We start from the raw sequence: 18,649 nt of genomic DNA, 5'->3' as shown, positions 1-18,649 counted from the left end.
TTCTATTAAGATTCCAAAGCTTTTTCTGTATTACACTATTTCATCTTCTAATTTGCAGTTGCTACAACCAAGATTGAAAGCTTGGAGGAAAATGAAGAACCTTTTATTGCCCCCTTGGGACTGACTGTACCTTCTGATGTAGAACTGGTATGTGTTTTTTGAGATTCGATATGTTATTTCAATGGCATTTTTAAAAACTACTGTCCGGAGTTTAGTTTTCCTGAAAGGTGAGCTATTCAACTAAATCTTGGCAGAGTTCTAAACTTTAGGCTCAAAAACCATTGAAACTGCTTATGCATTTTTTTGGTCAGAATTCATGCTGCTTAGACCAAACATTACATTAATAGCCAGTTTCCACAAGGCATTCTGGGGTGCTCCAGTATGCTGCAAGAGAATTGCTAGAATGCCACAAGAAATTTCTGTACATACTACTGAGCTCAAACTGCCAGACATAGAGGAAGCTGCTTATAATGTTTCTTATTCACAGCTTTCTTCCAGTCTCCTGATGGGAGCACAAACTTAGCTCCCTGATTGACTTAAAGTAATAAAGACCACTACAAGTGTCAGTTATACCATTAAAAAGGTTATGATGGAGGATTCACCACTGCAGACACAAAGGAAGGCTACTATAACTGAGTGCACTCACTCAAGCATTCTAATAGAGAGACCAAGCAAGTAATAAAGGAGACATCGGGCAAGCCTCATCGGGGAGGGAGAGCCTGTTTCTGGTTGTTACTTGGCGTTGGCAGACAGAAGGAAAGAGATCTGGGCTCAGAATCTTAACTGGCTGGACAGTATGGGAGAAGGTAGTCCTTCGGATACCCTGGCCCCAAGCCGTTTAGAGCCTTGAGGTTAGAATTGTGTCTAGAAACAGGTAAGCAGAGAGTGCAGATCTTTCAGCACACAGGTGATGCAGTGACCAGCAGTAGCTGGTCTCTGCATTTTTGGCTAATTAAAGTATCAGAACAGTTTTCAGAGGTAACCCTGTACACGGCCCGTACTAGTTTAACCAGGTATTATTATAAGAATATGGGTGGTTATGACCAGATTTTTTTAGCTGAGTTGATGTATCAGTCAAAGCTGATTAAAGGTGCTACGTGAGGTGCAACTGAGATGTTAGCTTCCAACTGCAGGTCAAGATTTAGTACTGTCCTTAAGCTCTGAACCTGCTCCCTCAGAAATAGTACAGTCGTCTGCAGGCCAAGCTGACTTCAGTCCGTAAGTGATTTTGTCATTGATTGCTGGATTTGCTAAGGGTGTTCTTACTGTTACATGCTCTGAAAGTAAACCCTTTGGGGTTTAATGATGAAGTTTCCCTTCATTTTTAATTCTGAAAAAGTTGTATTTTCATTGTTCTCTCAGTTTAAGAATCTCTGGTTTGGAGTGTTCCTTGGATACCTGAAATGATGTAAAAATCCTCAAAGTACTAAATTACAGGCATTTCAAATTCCAGTTTGTTTTACAGAAATTGTGTTGCAGATTCTTTGTAGTGTAAATAATGTTATTTCAAAAGTGTTCGTTTGTCCTTTTTTGATTAGGATGCCCTAATGCCTTATAGTTACGAAGGTATACTTATTTTTGCAGGAGAATTTGCATTCACTGCTCAAGCCTCCAGTTCATTTTAGCCTTTAACAGTGAAGTGATGCTGCAGAAAGCTAGTTGCAGCCTTCTCCCTTGTCTTCCTTGGTTTTGAACTTGTGGGATTCATCTCTGCGCTGTTACCATATTCATAGTTATAACTGAAAGCATTTTAAAAACTCATTCTTCACCTGACACGTCAGTAGTACCAGCAGTCATAGCTAGCCATGTAAGGCCTCCTGTAATGTCTTTCTGTCAATATTAAGATTATTTACTGCAGTGTTTTTTCTCTTAATCTTGTCATGAAAGGGGTGATACATCACAAAAATGTGTTTAAGATATTTTCAACTGCCACACATGTCCTTGAGTGAGATTTCTTTGTTCGTAGTGCATGGAGTCATAATCTTATTTTACTTAAATATTGTTCCCTTGTTGCTTTTTTAAATAACCAGACAATTGGCGAGATGCTGAGCTGTTACATAAGCAACCTGTGAATATGTTGATACCAAATCTGTCTATTTCATGTAGGAAATTATGCACTTTGCTAGCTTATTTTGGTAGCAGTGGGTCTTTTAGATTTTCTGAGTTCAAAAAATAATTATGAAAATGCATTTGGTGCAATTAAGGAAAATGAAGCTGGTGAAGTGGAAAATTAAACAAAAGCTGTGAGCTGCATATTTCTGTATAAAGTTGCTAAATGACGATACTTGAGACAGCTTGGTTTTGAGAAAGCCAAGTTAGTCATAGTCAGCTGTGGCAGGCAGGAGTATGGCTGAGTTCTTTCGCATTGTTTTAAAGAGGACCAAGTGTTGTGTATGCAGTATGTTTTCCAGTTGTTTGCCTCTGTGCATGGCATTCACAAAAGAAGGTCTGCTGTGAAATGGATTTTCTTCATAAATTCTGCTCAACAGAAGTGAATAAATGCAGTGGCCTTATCAGGTGCTCCTAGATAATAGCTGTTCCTTTATTGGAAAAGACCTGTAGCCCTGCATCATTATGGAAAAAACATGCCTGAACCTTTTAAATCTGCAAACGGCTTTGAAAAATGCGATGAATTTAGACTACTTAATCTCCTTGAGCCTGTGGTGTTTGTAGCTTAATAGGTTTTCAAAGCTAGGTCTGCAGTCATGAGCTTAGAAATATTTTCTAAATTGGGCCTGCACAATTTGTCACCCACCAACTATGGACTATGACCTGAAAGTGCTTGTGCAGCTTGGAGAATCACCACCTCTAGATGAATACTTGAAATCTTGTTGCCTATCCAGAGCCCGTGAGTCTCAATAAGTTGCTTTGAAGGTGTATATTGTCCTGTGTGTTTTACTGGATATTTGTGCATGTTACAGACTTCATAGTGGTTCCTTTTTTTGTCTGAGAGATCCTCATGAGTGCAGATGCTTTTCTTCCTAGTTCAGAGGGAATGTGCAACAGTTGGAGAAGACATAACAGAATGGTCTGAAAGACATCAGTATTTTTGCTCTTTGCCCTAGCCTCCAACAGCCAAAATGCATGCGATTATCGAACGGACTGCCAATTTCGTCTGCAAGCAGGGAGCCCAGTTTGAGATAATGTTGAAAGCAAAGCAAGCTCGGAACTCTCAGTTTGACTTTCTGCGGTTTGACCACTACCTCAACCCTTACTACAAATTTATTCAGAAAGCTATGAAGGAGGGACGATATGCAGCACCATCGGAAAAGAAAAAGGAGGAAGAAAGTGAGTAATTATTTCTTAGTGTGCGGCCTGTGCCATCTTGTATGTTTCTGTCTCCAGAATCTGACAGTTAAGAGAGCCATTCTTTAATTCCTGTTCCAAATTTGTGAATAGTCACCAAAGGCCATGTAGCGTGCTGGCAGCTGATGGTGAGGAGTTCAAATATGCTATAACGATGAACTCCCAGTGCGTAACCTAACGTTTGACATTCAGCAAAGTTCTTTTCTAAATCTGTTTGAAATTACCTCAAGTTATAATTGCAATCTTCTTTACTACTTTCAGGAACAAGAAGTCTGGTTTTGAGACAGTATTCTGTAGAATAGCATTCTTGGCAGGGAACACCGGCTTATGTATATTGTTCATGTTCTTAAAACAATCTAATACAAAGTTCTGTAATTTTCTTAATCTAAGCATATAAAATGAATATTATACGTTATTTTATACTAGTCATTAGGGTTGTTGTGGGGAGGAGTTAGGGAAGCAATAAGCAGAGGCCTGTTGGAAGCATCAGTTGGGTACTCACCCACCATTCATTAGGGTATTAATGTTACCCATCTTCATGTAATTGCAGTAGCTCCGTAGTTCCCTGATACTAAGCAGAGATGCTAGTAGACCTCACCGGTTGCTCAATATTCTGTCTGGGAGGACAGCATTACTACCACACCTCTTTCAGGTTTGTTTTGTGCTGCTCTAACCTCCACTGCAGCTTGGGGCACAGGAATAATACGAAGCAGGGATAAAATTTGCAAGGTAACCCACTGCTTTTAGTTGTCTCCCCTTTTCACCCCATCTTGATTGGGGGAAAAACCTCACAAGACTATCTTTAGATTAATAACAATAAAAACGTTTGATTTATATACCACCCTTCAGGACAACTTAACATCTAGTCAGAGCGGTTTACAAAGTGCGTTATTGTTATCCTCACAACAATCATCCTGTGAGATGGGTGGGGCTTTTGTATTGTAGGGAGGAGGTCTCAGATGCTTCACTAATGAGTTAGGGACCATAGACTTCACCACTGTATTGCCTTACGTACTACCTGTGATTTTAAATATGTGCTCCTATGAGCTGCCTGTGCTTCATGTTGTCTAATGTCAGCCCTAGAATTGCTTCTGTTCTGTTTCAGCATTTCTTCAAGTCTGATTTGGATTCTTGCTAATGCTATGCCTTTGTAAACTTGCATTTATTCACCCTATGGCATTGTTTATTGAAATGTCCTCTATATCGGCTGTGCTAATCTCACGCTATGTAATCCTCCCTGAGTCTCAGAGAGAAAGGCGGACTATGAATGACATACATAATAATAATAAATAGTAACAATTTGTTTAAAGTTCAAAGAAATCAGGAAGGAATTCCCATCCCAGGAGGGTAGTGTGTCACAACAAAAGTAAACCGAAGTCTAGTGGCATTTTTAAAAACTTAACATTTATTCCAGCATAATCTTTCATGGGTTGGCGCTCACTCCCTCAGGTGTATAAAGTGTATAGCCATAACAGATATTTTTATATTTAAAGTTACAAGCAACAGCAAGGTGAGAGTAGGGAGATGGTACAAAGGGAGGCCAGTTTCAAACAATAACTAATCAAAGGGAAACCGGTCTATTCAAAGTGGGTAAGGACCACTCCCAACGGATAGTAGACTGTTCCTCCTACTTTGCCCATCGATCAGTGGATGGAAGTGCTCCTCATCTCCTCTGAATGCTTTGATTTCAAGCCTCTATGGATATATACATCATTCATCTGAGGAAGTGAGCTCTGACTCACAAAAGATTATGCTGGAATAAATTTTGTTAGTTTCTACAGTGCCACTCGTCTTCTGTTTCAACTCCCATCCCAGACACTCTGAAAAGTTAAAATGTAATCTGTCATTCTGAAACAGGAATGCGAAATGCTGCTGCTGAAGTCGATGATGACGATGACGATGATGATGGAGATAACTACCTGCATCCAAGCCTCTTTGCATCTAAGAAGCACAACCGACTTGAAGAGCTTATGAAGGTATTTAGTCTCACAAAACTACCTGCGTCCATTGTGAGTCTTCAGTGTTCTAGGCAGATCATCTTAGTTGCTGAGATACTGAGCAGTTGTAAATGTGTGCGCACCGGTGGAATTTTTAAAAATTGTCTTCTGAATGATGTATGTTAATGTTGTATCACAAATGGCTTTAGAAACTCGAGCACCAATAAACTTAAAGACGGTGCAGTTTCATCTTTGATGCTTCGTTGAAATATAGGTGATTGAACATACTAGAAAAGGAATTAATCCTACAATCAGGCTATTTGTAGGATACATCTGTTACAATTTTATTCTTCCTCTAAGGCGCTCAGGGCAGTGTAAGTGGTTCTACCCTCTTGTACTTAGTTCTCAGAGTAATCTTCTAAGGTAGGTTCAGTTGAGAGAATCTGCCATGGCCACAGAGTTGACCATCATGGCCTGGAGAGGATTTGAACCTGGATCTTCCTGGTCCCAGGATGACACTCTCATCACTGCACCACACTGGCTCAATACAAATCTCTGTTCAGTCAGGGGCTCGGTTTGTGGCCTTTCTGTTTGTTAAATAAATCTGACATGCCTCATAGGGGTGGGCTGTGTGGATTAAAATGCCAATTTATAATTTGTTTCAAATTCTGTGTTAATGTGGAAAGAGAGCATAATTTGCAGATTTTTTTTTCTAATTCACGGACTTCTCCTCTCTAAAGCCAGTGCCAAACATATAAAGTTAAGCTGCCCTGCCTCCTTTTTGATTGCAGAGATTATAAATAATTTGATGTTATGAACTCAAAGGTTTGAAAGAAATCAGTTCTGAAAATCTAATATTTCCCTCCTTTAGCCATTAAAGGTGGTAGATCCTGATCACCCGCTGGCTGTGCTTGTTCGGAAGGCTCAGACTGAAAATAACTTGGCTGCTGCGCAGTCAGCGGAGGGAACAGCTGTTCAGGCATCGCAAATAGAATATCCTTCAGATTGTAAGTACCTTGTGATAAGCACATTAAGTATGTTCAAAGCTACTTTATTAACGGGAGCTAGGAGAGGTGGTGGTAAAAGTCACTAAATAGTATTTTGTAAGCAGTCCACTTTTCGGGTTTGCTGTATTTGTTAGCTTGACAGCTTTCCTTTATATGTTTAATCAGTGCTCAGTGTGACTAGTTAGAGTTGGAGAAAGAAAGTGGAATTATATTCTCCTCTCCTTGACCAAAGTTGCATTTCAAAAGGTTCTTTCTGTTTTGATCCGGGGCTTGGGTGGCCAGCGCTAGTAAGATCAAACCTCCAGGTACTCCCCCCCCCCTTAATACTCTCTTTGGAAATACCAAATATCTTTCCAAACGGTTCAGAGTTACCGAGGTGTTCGATGTGTAATAAAATGTACTTGCAGAAAGTGAACACAACTGCAGTTAATGATGTGATCAGCAAAATACAGAATCCATATAACATTTGATGGGAAAAGGAGCTTGTTATTTTAGAGTGGTTAACTGCATTAAAGTATTACTAGCTCAGACTGTTCCAAGTGTTTGTCTTGCAAACGGCAGCATTTTTCAAAATGGTTTTGGTATCTGGACCATGGTTTTTGTGGGCTGAACTTAAGAGGCCCTCTACATTCTAAGATAAATGTTTTCTCAGTCATGTCCCCAAACCATCGACAGGTGGAAGCCTTGCAATTTGATGATTCCCTATAGAAAACTGCTTTCTAGTGTCCTTCCCTATCACTTAACCAGAGGTTAGGAAATGGTCCTGGGGGGTTTGAGGGTTGGGGCATTCCTTCATACACATTAACTGTAGTGTGCATTGTATTGAATAACCCTGGTTCAGCCTGACTCCATCCCTCGGTGATAATGTCACTGCATGTATATTGGTACAGAGGTGAGAATCAATACTGCATAAAGCAACCTTAATCTGCAGGATAGAGAGCAATGAATGCATCCAACATGGCATAGTTTTTTTTCTGCGTACTCTCTGTCCTGAGTTTATACGAACATGAGATCTTCTTAATTGAATAAATGTGTAGTGTTACACTTCAATCACTATCTTTTGCACCTGTTAGTGGAAGGTCAAGATAGTGGGAGTCCAAGATCTATTTGTGGTCCCATTACCCATAGAAAAGAGGTGAGACTAGGGATATTAAATTTCCAGAAATTTTGAAGCCCTTGGGAAAAAAATCTACATGGGGGCGGGGGCAGCAATACGTGCACCTAAACTTACTGTATTTTGCTTTAACAGCATAAACGGCATCATTTATAATGCAGTTGGCGTATAGTACTATTTGGCAATTCTATAGAATTTATGCCGTAATTGAAAATTTACCAAGGGAGAACACATACTGCTGCACTTTGTGCTTCTTTACCACATATATCTTAATTTTTGCTTCTTGAGAGGTGGGGGGGGGAGTTAAATTAGAAAATGTGTTTTGTAGTAAATGCAAGAAAATATGTTATTATTTCAATAAAAGCAGCCTCATAAAGTCAGAGTAGAACTACTGGCGTATTGTCATACCAGATTTAAATTCATAACATCAAAAACATTGAACTTTGAATTTATCAAACATGGTATATTAATTGTTGCCAAAATTATTCACGTTTATGCAACAAACCTATCCTTGAAAATACGTTGTACATGTCTACAGTACAAATAGGAATGATCATTATCTAATGCTTTAGACGGTCTTAAATAAAAATGTTTACACTATAAAGAAGGCATATTAATTGTTGCCATAATTATTCATGTTTATGCAACAAACTTATCCTTGAAAATATATAGTTTTAAATAATTTTTTTATGTTATACGTCTTGAGTGAGTACAAGCACTTCATTAATTAATTTCCCAAATTTTCTTGTTCTTTCTGAACCTTCACATCTTTCAGTGAGAAATGTAGTGTGCAAACTGTTCTTTGAATAGATTTGCTTAGGTGAGTGGTATTCAGTCCATGGCTCGCAGAAATAGTTTCCAGTTCTTCATGTTTTGGCTTGTTGTTTCCTATAAGCTGGTATAGCTCAATCAAATGATTTTCTAATGTACATCACAATACTGTTTTGCACAAATGGCTCCCCCAATGTGATCACAAAAGTTAAAAAATGGTTTATCACAAAGGCTGCAATTGTCCAGAAGTGCTTGGGCACTGTAGAGCTGGAGTTCTCCCAGTAAAGTCAATAGGACAATTTCCGAACAAGTCATTTGAAGATTGCACACTCAGCATGTACGCTCCTTCTCCTGGTTGTGCAGTCCTTACAGAAATAGTTTCACAAATAAATTTGACGAACTGTAAGTTAACTTAAAACGGCACCACAGAGCCGTTGTGGTGCAGTGGCTAATGTGTTGGACTAGGATCTGGGTGACCCAGGTTCAATAGGCCACTCTGCCATGGAAGCTCGTGGGGTGACTTTGGGCCAGTCACACACTTTCAGCCTAACTTACCTTGCAGCGTTTGTTGTGAGGGGATAAAATGGATGTGAGGAGAAGGATATAAACTGCTTTAGGCCTCCATTGGAGAGAAGAGGGGGGCATAAATGAAGTAAAAATTTAAAAAGTGATGGAATCTACTTAATTAAGAGGACTGGTGCCCAGATTCCTTTTTACTCCAAAATCTTGCTCGATTTTGTAAGAACTAGTAACCAGTGGTTGAAAAATATTTGCATTGACAGTTGTACATGTTATTATCACTAAGGAAAACAGTCCTATCCAGAGATGTCTTTAAAGTGCTACACAGAAGCCAAATGTAAGCATCCTGTAGAAATTATTCAAATTGCTTGAAGGCAGTGTAGGGTTGCCAACTCCAGGTTAGGCAATTTTTGAAGATTTTGATGGTGGAGCCTGGAGAGGGCAGGGTTTGGGGAGGGGTATGTGAGTATATAATGCCACAGAGTCGACCCTCCAAAGCAGCCATTTTCTTCAGGGAATTGATCTCTGGCTTGGAGATTAGTTGTAATTCTGGAGATCTCCAGATGGTGGCTGGATTTTAATGAAAATGGAGCACGGATCATACTTGGTGGTTTTAGGAGGAGGCCTAATGTGCGTTTCTGGCTCCTGCCTACATTTATAGATATTTGGGCTAAAACTTGCATTTGTTAAAAAAAAATTAAAAATGGATACTGATGGGATATTGAGCTTTATGTTAAATACCAGTTTTCTGTGTGCACAGCACTAAGGTTTGCACATAACTCTGCTCGAGTTCCAATCACAGAATTAAGTGCGCTTAATGCTGTATCTCAGTAATTTCTCATAGCTAGATTTTTAAAAAGGAATTTGGCCAGTTGTGGGGAATTAAAACCATTCAAGCTGTTTTAGAACAATTTTGAAGACACAGTTTTTCTGCATCTTTCTCGTCTCCCCCCCAAACCTTCAAAATCTTACATATTTAATGATGATGCTATAAATCAGTTTTTCAAGGGAAAAAAGTGACTGTTCTACATTTATCAGGTGATATTCTTGTGCATATTTTCATATTCATTGGGTCTTGCTTTGGGAAGTAACAGCATAGCATTTCAGTAGATAATATTTCCAGACAAGCCTGCAGAAGCCTACAGTGAGACAAGATAACCTTGGGAAATTGATAAATCAATTGAGAAAATGCTTGCAGCTGAAGTTTCAAGACAAATGGAAAAATTCAGTTTGAGCAAAAAAAAAATATCCTGCTTGTCTTTTTTTAAAGCACTGAGCATAATCCATAAGGCAGCATCTCTAGACCATTTACAAAATCTCTGCTACTTGCAACTAACATTCAAATGCTCATTGGTTTCAGGGAGAACAGGATCAGCATTATTGATTATAGGGCGCATGGGGAAGAATTTCTTATGGTGGCAATAGGCATTTTTTAATCTGCATATAGTGGTGTGACTGCAAAGGGGGAGTTGGCAGATCATTTGGCCAGGTGCTCCTGTCTGGCAGCCAGTAGTGCCTCATGAAATATAGCTTCAGTTGCTACATACAGCAAACATTGTCCTTTCCATGATATATGTTGGCCTCTTGGCATAGTGTAGCAGGTAGAGATTAGGTGGGGAAAATAGGTGAAAGATGCTGCTTTGACGGCTGTTTGACAATTATAATCCCAGTGGGAATTTGGAGTTCACTCCAAAGGCATGAAAGGCTTTTTCATCAATCTGTTCAGTTCATACATAGATTTTTTTTTTAAAAAATGAAACCATTCGGTTAACGAAACCAGTTCGAATCTGTGGGGGTTCAAAATTCTTCCACATAGGTTGCTATGCAGAAAGCAACCAGAGCTCTTAATATAAACGATTGGCACAACTACCTATCTGTGGCTGTTTCCATTGTTGAGCTTCATATTTTGAGTATGAGCTTCAACAGCACTGCAAAGGTAAAACAAGTCAACAATTTTTCTTTCAAGCTAAAAATGTTTTTCCCCCTTTTCCTTTGCACTCTTTTCCAATGAGGAATTATTTGATACAAGATCGTACGAATGATTGTGGAGGGGGGAGGAGTTGCATTTATAGTTTTCTCAAAGGAGTATATTCAGCTACTAAGACAATGTTATTTCTACCCTTTCTATATTATCAGACTGAAACTGAAAAGTTTGCATATTAAATATTATTGCATATTAAATATTTATGTGAGTTAAAGGCCAGATAAATGAAGGTCGTAATGCTAATCTTCAAATAGTTGCCTTTAATAAGTGGTTCGTCTGTAATTTTGCCTAAACCTAATTTTCTTAGTTATGATGCTATTCTACAGCATTTATAAAATCCCTGACGACCTAATAAAACAGCATTGGTAGTTTAAAGACAGCATGGGAAAACACGATCTCACCATATAACATATAGATCATTATTCCATTGTGCCACTCTGTGAGGAAGGGCTTGTAGACCTTATTAACTTACTAATATTTGTGTGTTCATGTGTGTGTATAGTATTCATGAATTTCTGTTTTTTAGACTGTTTTGGAATTTTGGGAATCAGGGAATGATGAGATGTACTGGAAGGCAATTATTGATTGAGATATTGAGGTATCTTGGCACTGAAACTCTGTTTACTGTTCCTTTTCTAGTTTTTGCATAGTCACTTTTCACATCCCCTGTACTTCCAGGAATTTTGCCATAACCATAAGGAGCAGAAACTTGCTTTAAAAGAATGTTTGCTTAAATTCTCAAATTGCTGAATTCTTCAATTGCTGCCAGTTTTGCTTAAAATATATACAAGCTCTTCTGATGACGTATCAATCTGTTTTTTTCAGAAAATCTACATTACACAAAATGAGATAAATTGGACCCAGATCTTTCCTAAATAGCTTAATTCCTCTGCCTGAACCCTCTCTGGGCTCTATTGCATAATTCAGGCTGCAGCTCTCTCAGCAAAAATTAATCTAATCTGATCCAGTCAGCATTGGATGAAAAATTAAACATGCAAATAGGATCTTGTGCATTTTTAATTGATTAATGTCACTGTGTGTGTAGTCAAATACTGTGAACCCTGGTATTAGGATTGTAGTACTAGGATATCAGAGCCCTTTCTTGCAGTGCTTTGTTCTGGTTTCACTATGCAGGCGTGCTGAGCACAGAAAACTTTGGAAGTTGTCTATTTTGCAAGTGGAGAGTATGAAAGACATTTGTCACTGCAGTTCTGAGTAGAGTTACAGACTTCTAAGCCCATTAAATTAGAAGGGTTTAGAAGGGTAAAATGCTGATTAGAGTGGCATTGTTAATAATTAAGTGCCTGTGGTTTACCTTTGTTTTTTAAATTCAGACTTTTAAAAAAAAATCTGGGCATGCTTTCTAATGTGCTCATGAACATGTTAGCCCAAAATAACAACAACAACATTCAATTTATATACCACCCTTCAGGACAACTTAATGCCCACTCGGAGCGGTTTACAAAGTATATCATCATTATCCCCACAACAAAACACCCTGTGAGGTGGGTGAAGCTGAGAGAGCTCTGAGAGAGCTGTGACTGACCAATGGTCACCCAGCTGGCTTCAAGTGGAGGAGTGGGGAATCAAACCCGGCTCTCCAGATTAGAGTCCTGCGCTCTTGACCACTACACCAAACCCACCCACTCCTGGCCCAATTAAGGAGAAGGCAGGTGGAATGGAAGGAGTACAGAAAGTCTTTATTGCAATAAAGGGAGGGACAAGTTCTTAACACAAAAGTTACCTCAGGTTCCTCACAGAAATCAAAGCCACCACCCCTTTTATATCCTGAGGGTGGCCTGTTCCATATATGGTAATCCAAGTTAATTGGCCTACTTCAATGGCGCATGCAACCTAGATGATCAAGCATACTGTTCACATGCCCTCTGCCAGGCCTCGTTTGGCTCCACCCATAGCCAGTAGTTTCCCAAGAAAAAGCTGAGCATAGATTGGAGTGATCTGTGTGTTCCATCAGACATAAACCAGTTTCTTGAAATTTTAGCATTTCTCGTGCACAGCATTTTCTCCACTGGATGGAGGAGAAGAGCAGACAGATTGGATTGATTTAAATAAAGTTGCCCGTTTTGTCCTGCTCAAGTAAGAGTGTTTGTGTGCGCGTGCTGATTGGTGCTCGATAAGAATTACAATATTTTTGACTTGTAAATAAATCCTTTAATATTACTTGAGGATATAATCCAAAGCCTTTGATTATGTAGCCTTGATTTTTTTTTGTTTACCATTATATTTACTTACAGAAAAGAGGGGGCACTTCATTGAAGACAAAGAACATAGGCAATATAGTTTGTTCCTGGCCCTTTGCAGAGAAAATGCAGTAATGATGTTTTTTCAAGAGATGAAAATGTTCATAATTTGCCACAAGAATATGTATAATATATGGTCTGTAAAATCATTTATAATGGTTGCTTAGGAAATCAAGTGGCTTTTCCCTCTTTCTTTTGTTACCTAGAAAAGTGCACTTGCCATGAACTGAGTCTGAAAAGAGAAATACATTCTTTTAAACTAAGGGGTTTTTTTGGTAAGTATTGCTACAACAGGGTCTCCTAAAATCCCCTTGCTGTCAAGGATATGGTCTGTGATGGCCTGGGCCTTTTCTGTGGCTGGCCTACCATTCTGGACCAGTCTCCTATTACAGGCTGTGGCACCTAACCTGGGGGCCTTCCAACAAGATTGTGACAGAATTATTCAACTGAGCTTATGGATAGTAGCTTACATAGGCTGTAACAGTTTTATAACTGTATGTGTTAATTAAACTAATATTAAAGTATTTTATAATCTGCCTTGGGTCCTCCTGACTGTCAGGAGAAAGGCAAAGTATGCAAACATCCTAAACAAATACATCTGAATTAAATTTTTAAAAAATTAAAGATGAAGTTTTCACCCACCCGGAGAACTCTGCTTCATACCTAATAGCAGGTGCTGTACATTGTCAGAAGGCACCTTGTAGATTGCTGTCGGTCCTTGGACCAATGGTTGTGTTCAGCCTTTTCCAACACAAGAGTATGTAGGCTGTTTGATTGACACCATTCTTTTATTGTGTATAAATCGGGAATAGCTGGTCAAATAACCCAGTACCTGCCAATCTAAAACATTTCACTGAGACACCTTACTATATTGCATACTCTTTATGTAAATGGTTCACAGTTATATGAATATTACCTGCATTTGTAACCCCCTTGGTGTAGAATCATAAAGAGTGGCATTCTTCAACTTGTAAAGAGGCCTCTTTCCATCTCTCCTAAGGTCAGCGATGATTCCATTACTGTGGTACTTTCACTTCTTCTGCACAACAATGGACCATACATTATTCCCCTTAAACTCGTTCCATTTTTTTTTGGCCTTTATTGAATAGGATAGGGCCAGCGAACATGCTGTGACTACACAATGCTACTAGTTGCAGGCTGACAGCGTTCTTTTCTTTAAACAGCTTGACTACCATAGGAAATTGAGTGGGCAGTCACCATAGCCAGGCCTGCCCTTTAATTTTATGTTTCCTTGAACTCTTGTTGGTTATTGCCTTCTCCGCAGCATCCCAGTTTTAGGTTGTAGCACTCGTGAGCATCCCATTAACCCCAGCCAGAAATTGACTTTTTTTTGCTAACTAGATGCCAATACACTTTATGCCACTTGACATAGTTGTTGTCAAGTGATAAAACTGTCACTTGGCAAATGTCTGTTTATTGCTTGTCTTCAAGAGTGTTCACATCTCAGATTCTCTGTGGCCGAACCTTCCGTGCTTCTTCCTTTTCCTCTTTTGCCAGTAGTAATTCATTTACACAGGATTAAACAGAACATATAAACAGCCTTGTGGAAACATCTCCTGTTCTTGAGGATGGCATCTTATTTATAAATTTGCATGTTGGCCATCCAGTGAAAATAGTGGCTGATTCTCATATTTGATGGAATGCCAGGGTATACAGTGCTTTGCAGCTTTTCTTCATTTCCCACCTTTCATTTCCCCCACATCTCCCAGCTGTGATCAAGCTGATTACATTTTGCATTGTACCTCTGCATCCTAACTCCAGTTGGCCCTTTTTTGTAACACCCCTTCCACCTTCTGACCTGGACATAAGGGCAAATGGATCCTCCTTTCTGTGAGTAGCTGATGAAGTGAGCATTGACTCATGAAAGTATGTATGCTGGGGAAACGTTTTTGGTATTTCAGGTGCTACTGGACATGAGTTTTGTCCTGCAGGTTTTTAGGAATTCTGTTCTAAAGCAGAGTCGTAATGGTGCGACTACATGCTCGCTGCAGGATGCAGCAAAAACACTGCCCAAAAGAAAATGTTCACTGAAGCAGTGGCATTGTAAACATATCTGCCAGTCCACCATGCTATAGTTTGAAAGCAGCAGTTTGGAACATGGAAGGAATACAAGCTTTACTCAAAACTGCTCACACTGGGAACTCTCTTGACAGACATTAAAATATTTAGCACTTTTCTTTCCCCTTCTTTAAAAGGGAGAACAACACTTTTGTTGCTCTTCATCTCAAATCACAGCTCAGAATTGCAGTTGGGTACCAGATGTCTGAGTACATTGTTACCCAGTAACATGTGGGTCATTCAGTTTTCAGTTGTTCTTACTATTTTAAAAAATATCCCTCCTCTGCCCATAGGATTTTTTCTTCTGAAAATTAATTTACTTCCAAAATGTATGTTTTATCAGAGCTTGGCAGATGTATGTTTGTTAGCATGGCACAACATATGATAGCCTTCCGCTGTTAACGCTGTGAAGCTTTGCTTGACAAAATGCTGTATTTTTTGCAGTAAAGCATTTCAGCGTAGATAAGTATTTCATTTAATAAGATGTTTCCGCTAACAAAATATTCAGATTAAAACCACCAAAACAAGCACACAAGTGCATCATTAAAACAATTTAAAACAAGAGCTTAAAATAAATACAAAAGGTAATAACAATTAAAACTTGGATCGCTGAGCGAATGCCAAGCAAAACAAAACAAGCCTTCACCCATTGGCAGAAGACAGCAGCCGGGAGGGGGCGGGCAAGGCACATCTTCCTGGGGAGAGAGTTCCAGAAGTTTGGTTCTGCAGCTGAGAAGGTCTTCTCCTGGGTTGCCACCCACCTAATCTCAGAAAACGGGGACGCCTGAAGCAGGGCCTCTGAGGATGACTGCAGTGGTTGGGTGGGTCCTTTATGCGTTCCATCTGGTATGTTAGTCCCAAACCATACAGAGCTTCAAATGTCAGCACCAGCACTTTGAATTGTACCCAGAAATTGAGAGCCTATGTAGATGAGCCGGAAGCGGAATGATATGTTCCTTATGACTCACTTCAGTCAACACTCAAACAGTATACACTAAACTGTTTAGCCTGGAGTTCTTTAAATGTGGGTTTGCTTATGTCCCATTCTTTGCCTTGTCCACTGGAGATGAAAGTATGGGATTGGCAGGCAGCCAAGATCAGGCCATGCTGGAGCCAACCCTTGATACTGGAGTGGGGGCAAAGCTTTGGCAAAGATGGCAGATGCTTATGTGCTGAGCTCCTCCTCAAAAAACCTTTAACAAATGTTGAGGAGATACCATGAGGACCGTCTGCTTCACCTCGAGTCTGCTGCTCTTAAGAAGCTGATTGAGGGGGATTTGCAGACTTGCAGAAATTGGAATTATTATTAAGGCTGCTGGCAAGGCCATCTGGAAACAACTAGGAAGAAGCCTGGCATTGCTGCCAGCTGCATCCAGCCTGTGCTTGGCAATCTCTCTGCTGTTTGTTTCATTTGATGTAGGAGCAGGAGGTGGATAGGGTAACTAGTCATCATAAAAGTGTCTGGTAACAATCCTATCAATTGGACTGGATATAAGAATTTATATTTGATGTGAATTTTGCCAGTACATGATATTTATTTTGGGTACGACCAGCTGCATTAATTGTGTGAACAGTGGATTACATATGTTTCTATGAGTTACTGATAGGATTGTTACTAGACACTTATATGATAACCCTATGCATTGTTTGTAAATTTTCCAGTTACACGGTTGTAGTTACTGTTAGTTTCACAAGATTCAAGAGGCTGCACAACTAGAAGAGGAAAGGCTTTGGTCCCCTAGGTGCGTGCTCTTCTGTCTCATTCAGGTTTCAGCCCTGGCCTTCCACCTCCTTTGATACTGTGAGGACTGGTGCCAAAACGGCCTCCTGATCCACCTGGACGTTTGGCTCGTGGGTGGGAACCAGTTGTGACAGATGACAGGGTGGTCTTCTCCTGAAGATCCCCGGAGGCAAGGAACCTGAGTTTTAACAAGAACCACTAAAGGCTCTTGTTTTTCCCTCTTCTGATAGTGTCCTTTCATGAGTAGGAACCAGGGCAGACCCTGACAGCATAGCATTTGGGGGGAAGGTAGAGACCCTGGGTGATTAGATAAAGTAAGACGGGAGGTGAGGAGATTCCCCTCCTTCAAGCCCTCTCTTCTGCATGAGGGGAATCAAATTGTTTGAAAAAGTAACTTCCTGAAAAATGGTGCTCGCTAGCAGAAGAGAATGAAATTGCAATCTATAATTTTTCGCACTTTTAACCTCTCGTAGCATCTCCTCACGTTAAAACACTTCAGGAAGATAAAAACAATCTCAAGGACAACTATAAAAGACTCTTGTGGAGCGCAGTTCAGAACCTGGATTTTGTTATATTTTTGAAGTAGCAATTAAAACAGCTCTAAAAATAACATAAGGGCAAAAACATAAATGTAAATGTGACCTTGCAGGGCATTTGGCTCATTTTAATGCCAGAAAGGGTTTGGAACTTCAGCATTTTATAATGCAAAGAAAATTACTGTTTAGAGTAGATTATTTTTATCTTAGAATTTTAAGAATAAAATATGGGCACATTGAGCAATTTTGAGGCATACGGGGATTACCAGATGATTTCTCTCTCTCAGAAACATTATTAATCATAGCCAAGGATGTGTAAACATTGTGAATCTACAGGAATACTTAGAAGAAAAATGTCTGCTGAAATATCAGAAGTCAGATGGGTGGCAGAATAAGATTTCCTGCTTGGGTGTGTGTGTTTGTGTGTATGTGTGACAACTGTAAAGAGTAAATTATTCAAAATGAGATTGGCTAAATGTGTCCAATTTGTATAGTTTATCCAGGTTGTAGAATAGTTTTTCTTGGTGCAGAATTTTTAGTTATTAATACTCTATTATTCATGGGCTGGCATCAGAGGTTGTGTTGCTCTTTGCTAACTGGAATAAATTGATCTTAAATTGGGTTCAGTGTTTTCCTTTCACTTTCTGAACATTCTGACTTGGTTATTAGATAGAAAATAAAAGCAAAAAGCTAATAATTCCTTTTTGGGAAGTTTGTCCGATCCCGTGGGATCTGGGGCTTGCTACAGCAATTCCCTAGAAAGGGTATGTAAACTATTGCCCCCCGAGGGCTCATAATGTAAATGAATACACAGGGAGCAAATCAAAATAATAATAAATTAGGATAAATTAGTGTAGAATTTCATAAAGACTTCCAGGGCTGGTTTAGGTGGCACAGCAAACTGGTTTTTGTCTGTCAGTGTTATTCCTTAGGCGTATCTGTGCACTCTCCGTCTCACTACTTTTCTTCCATTATATCCTGCCGGATCGGCAACTGGAGTGGCTAATTAGTTGGCTGGGCCAACTTTTTCCACAAGACAGTTGTTTGAGGTTTTAGACAACATGAAAGAAGAATTAGAAAACTTGAAGCCTGTATATGCTGCGCATGAAAATGTATTCTGTACTCAACCTGAGCAAGATAGTATAGACCCAAAGACAGATTGCTTAAAAGTTGGAACTTGAAAATGTTTCAGATTTCTGCATACTGTCAAATTTTGTAGCACAGCGCTGAAAACAGACCTCAAACTGCTGCAGGTGATTTTCTCCCTCCCCTCCCCCCCAGTTATAATCAGATGCTTGGAAATCTCCCAGTCTGTTAAATGTATCACTGAAGTCTCTGTCTAGAGATTGGAGGCAGATTATTCTGAGTTTATTCCTGATTTCCTACTATGTAAT

At 39.5% G+C, this 18,649-nt stretch overlaps 1 protein-coding gene across 5 annotated transcripts in view; it reads left to right on the top strand.

Moving 5' to 3' along the window:
- Positions 1–18,649, top strand: part of SFSWAP (splicing factor SWAP) — a 105,846-nt gene that overhangs the window by 11,147 nt on the left and 76,050 nt on the right. For all 5 annotated transcript variants that reach the window (XM_054997074.1, XM_054997075.1, XM_054997073.1 and 2 more), the window contains 4 exons: positions 59–147; positions 3,066–3,288; positions 5,164–5,282; positions 6,115–6,250. In XM_054997074.1, coding sequence (XP_054853049.1) covers positions 59–147; positions 3,066–3,288; positions 5,164–5,282; positions 6,115–6,250 — 567 coding nt within the window. The remainder of the gene's footprint in view (positions 1–58; positions 148–3,065; positions 3,289–5,163; positions 5,283–6,114; positions 6,251–18,649) is intronic.

This window comes from Eublepharis macularius, chromosome 13, assembly GCF_028583425.1.
Source record: "Eublepharis macularius isolate TG4126 chromosome 13, MPM_Emac_v1.0, whole genome shotgun sequence".
Lineage (NCBI taxonomy): Eukaryota > Metazoa > Chordata > Lepidosauria > Squamata > Eublepharidae > Eublepharis > Eublepharis macularius.
Note: the sequence above shows the minus strand (reverse complement) of the source record. Positions and strands in the feature narration are given on the sequence as shown.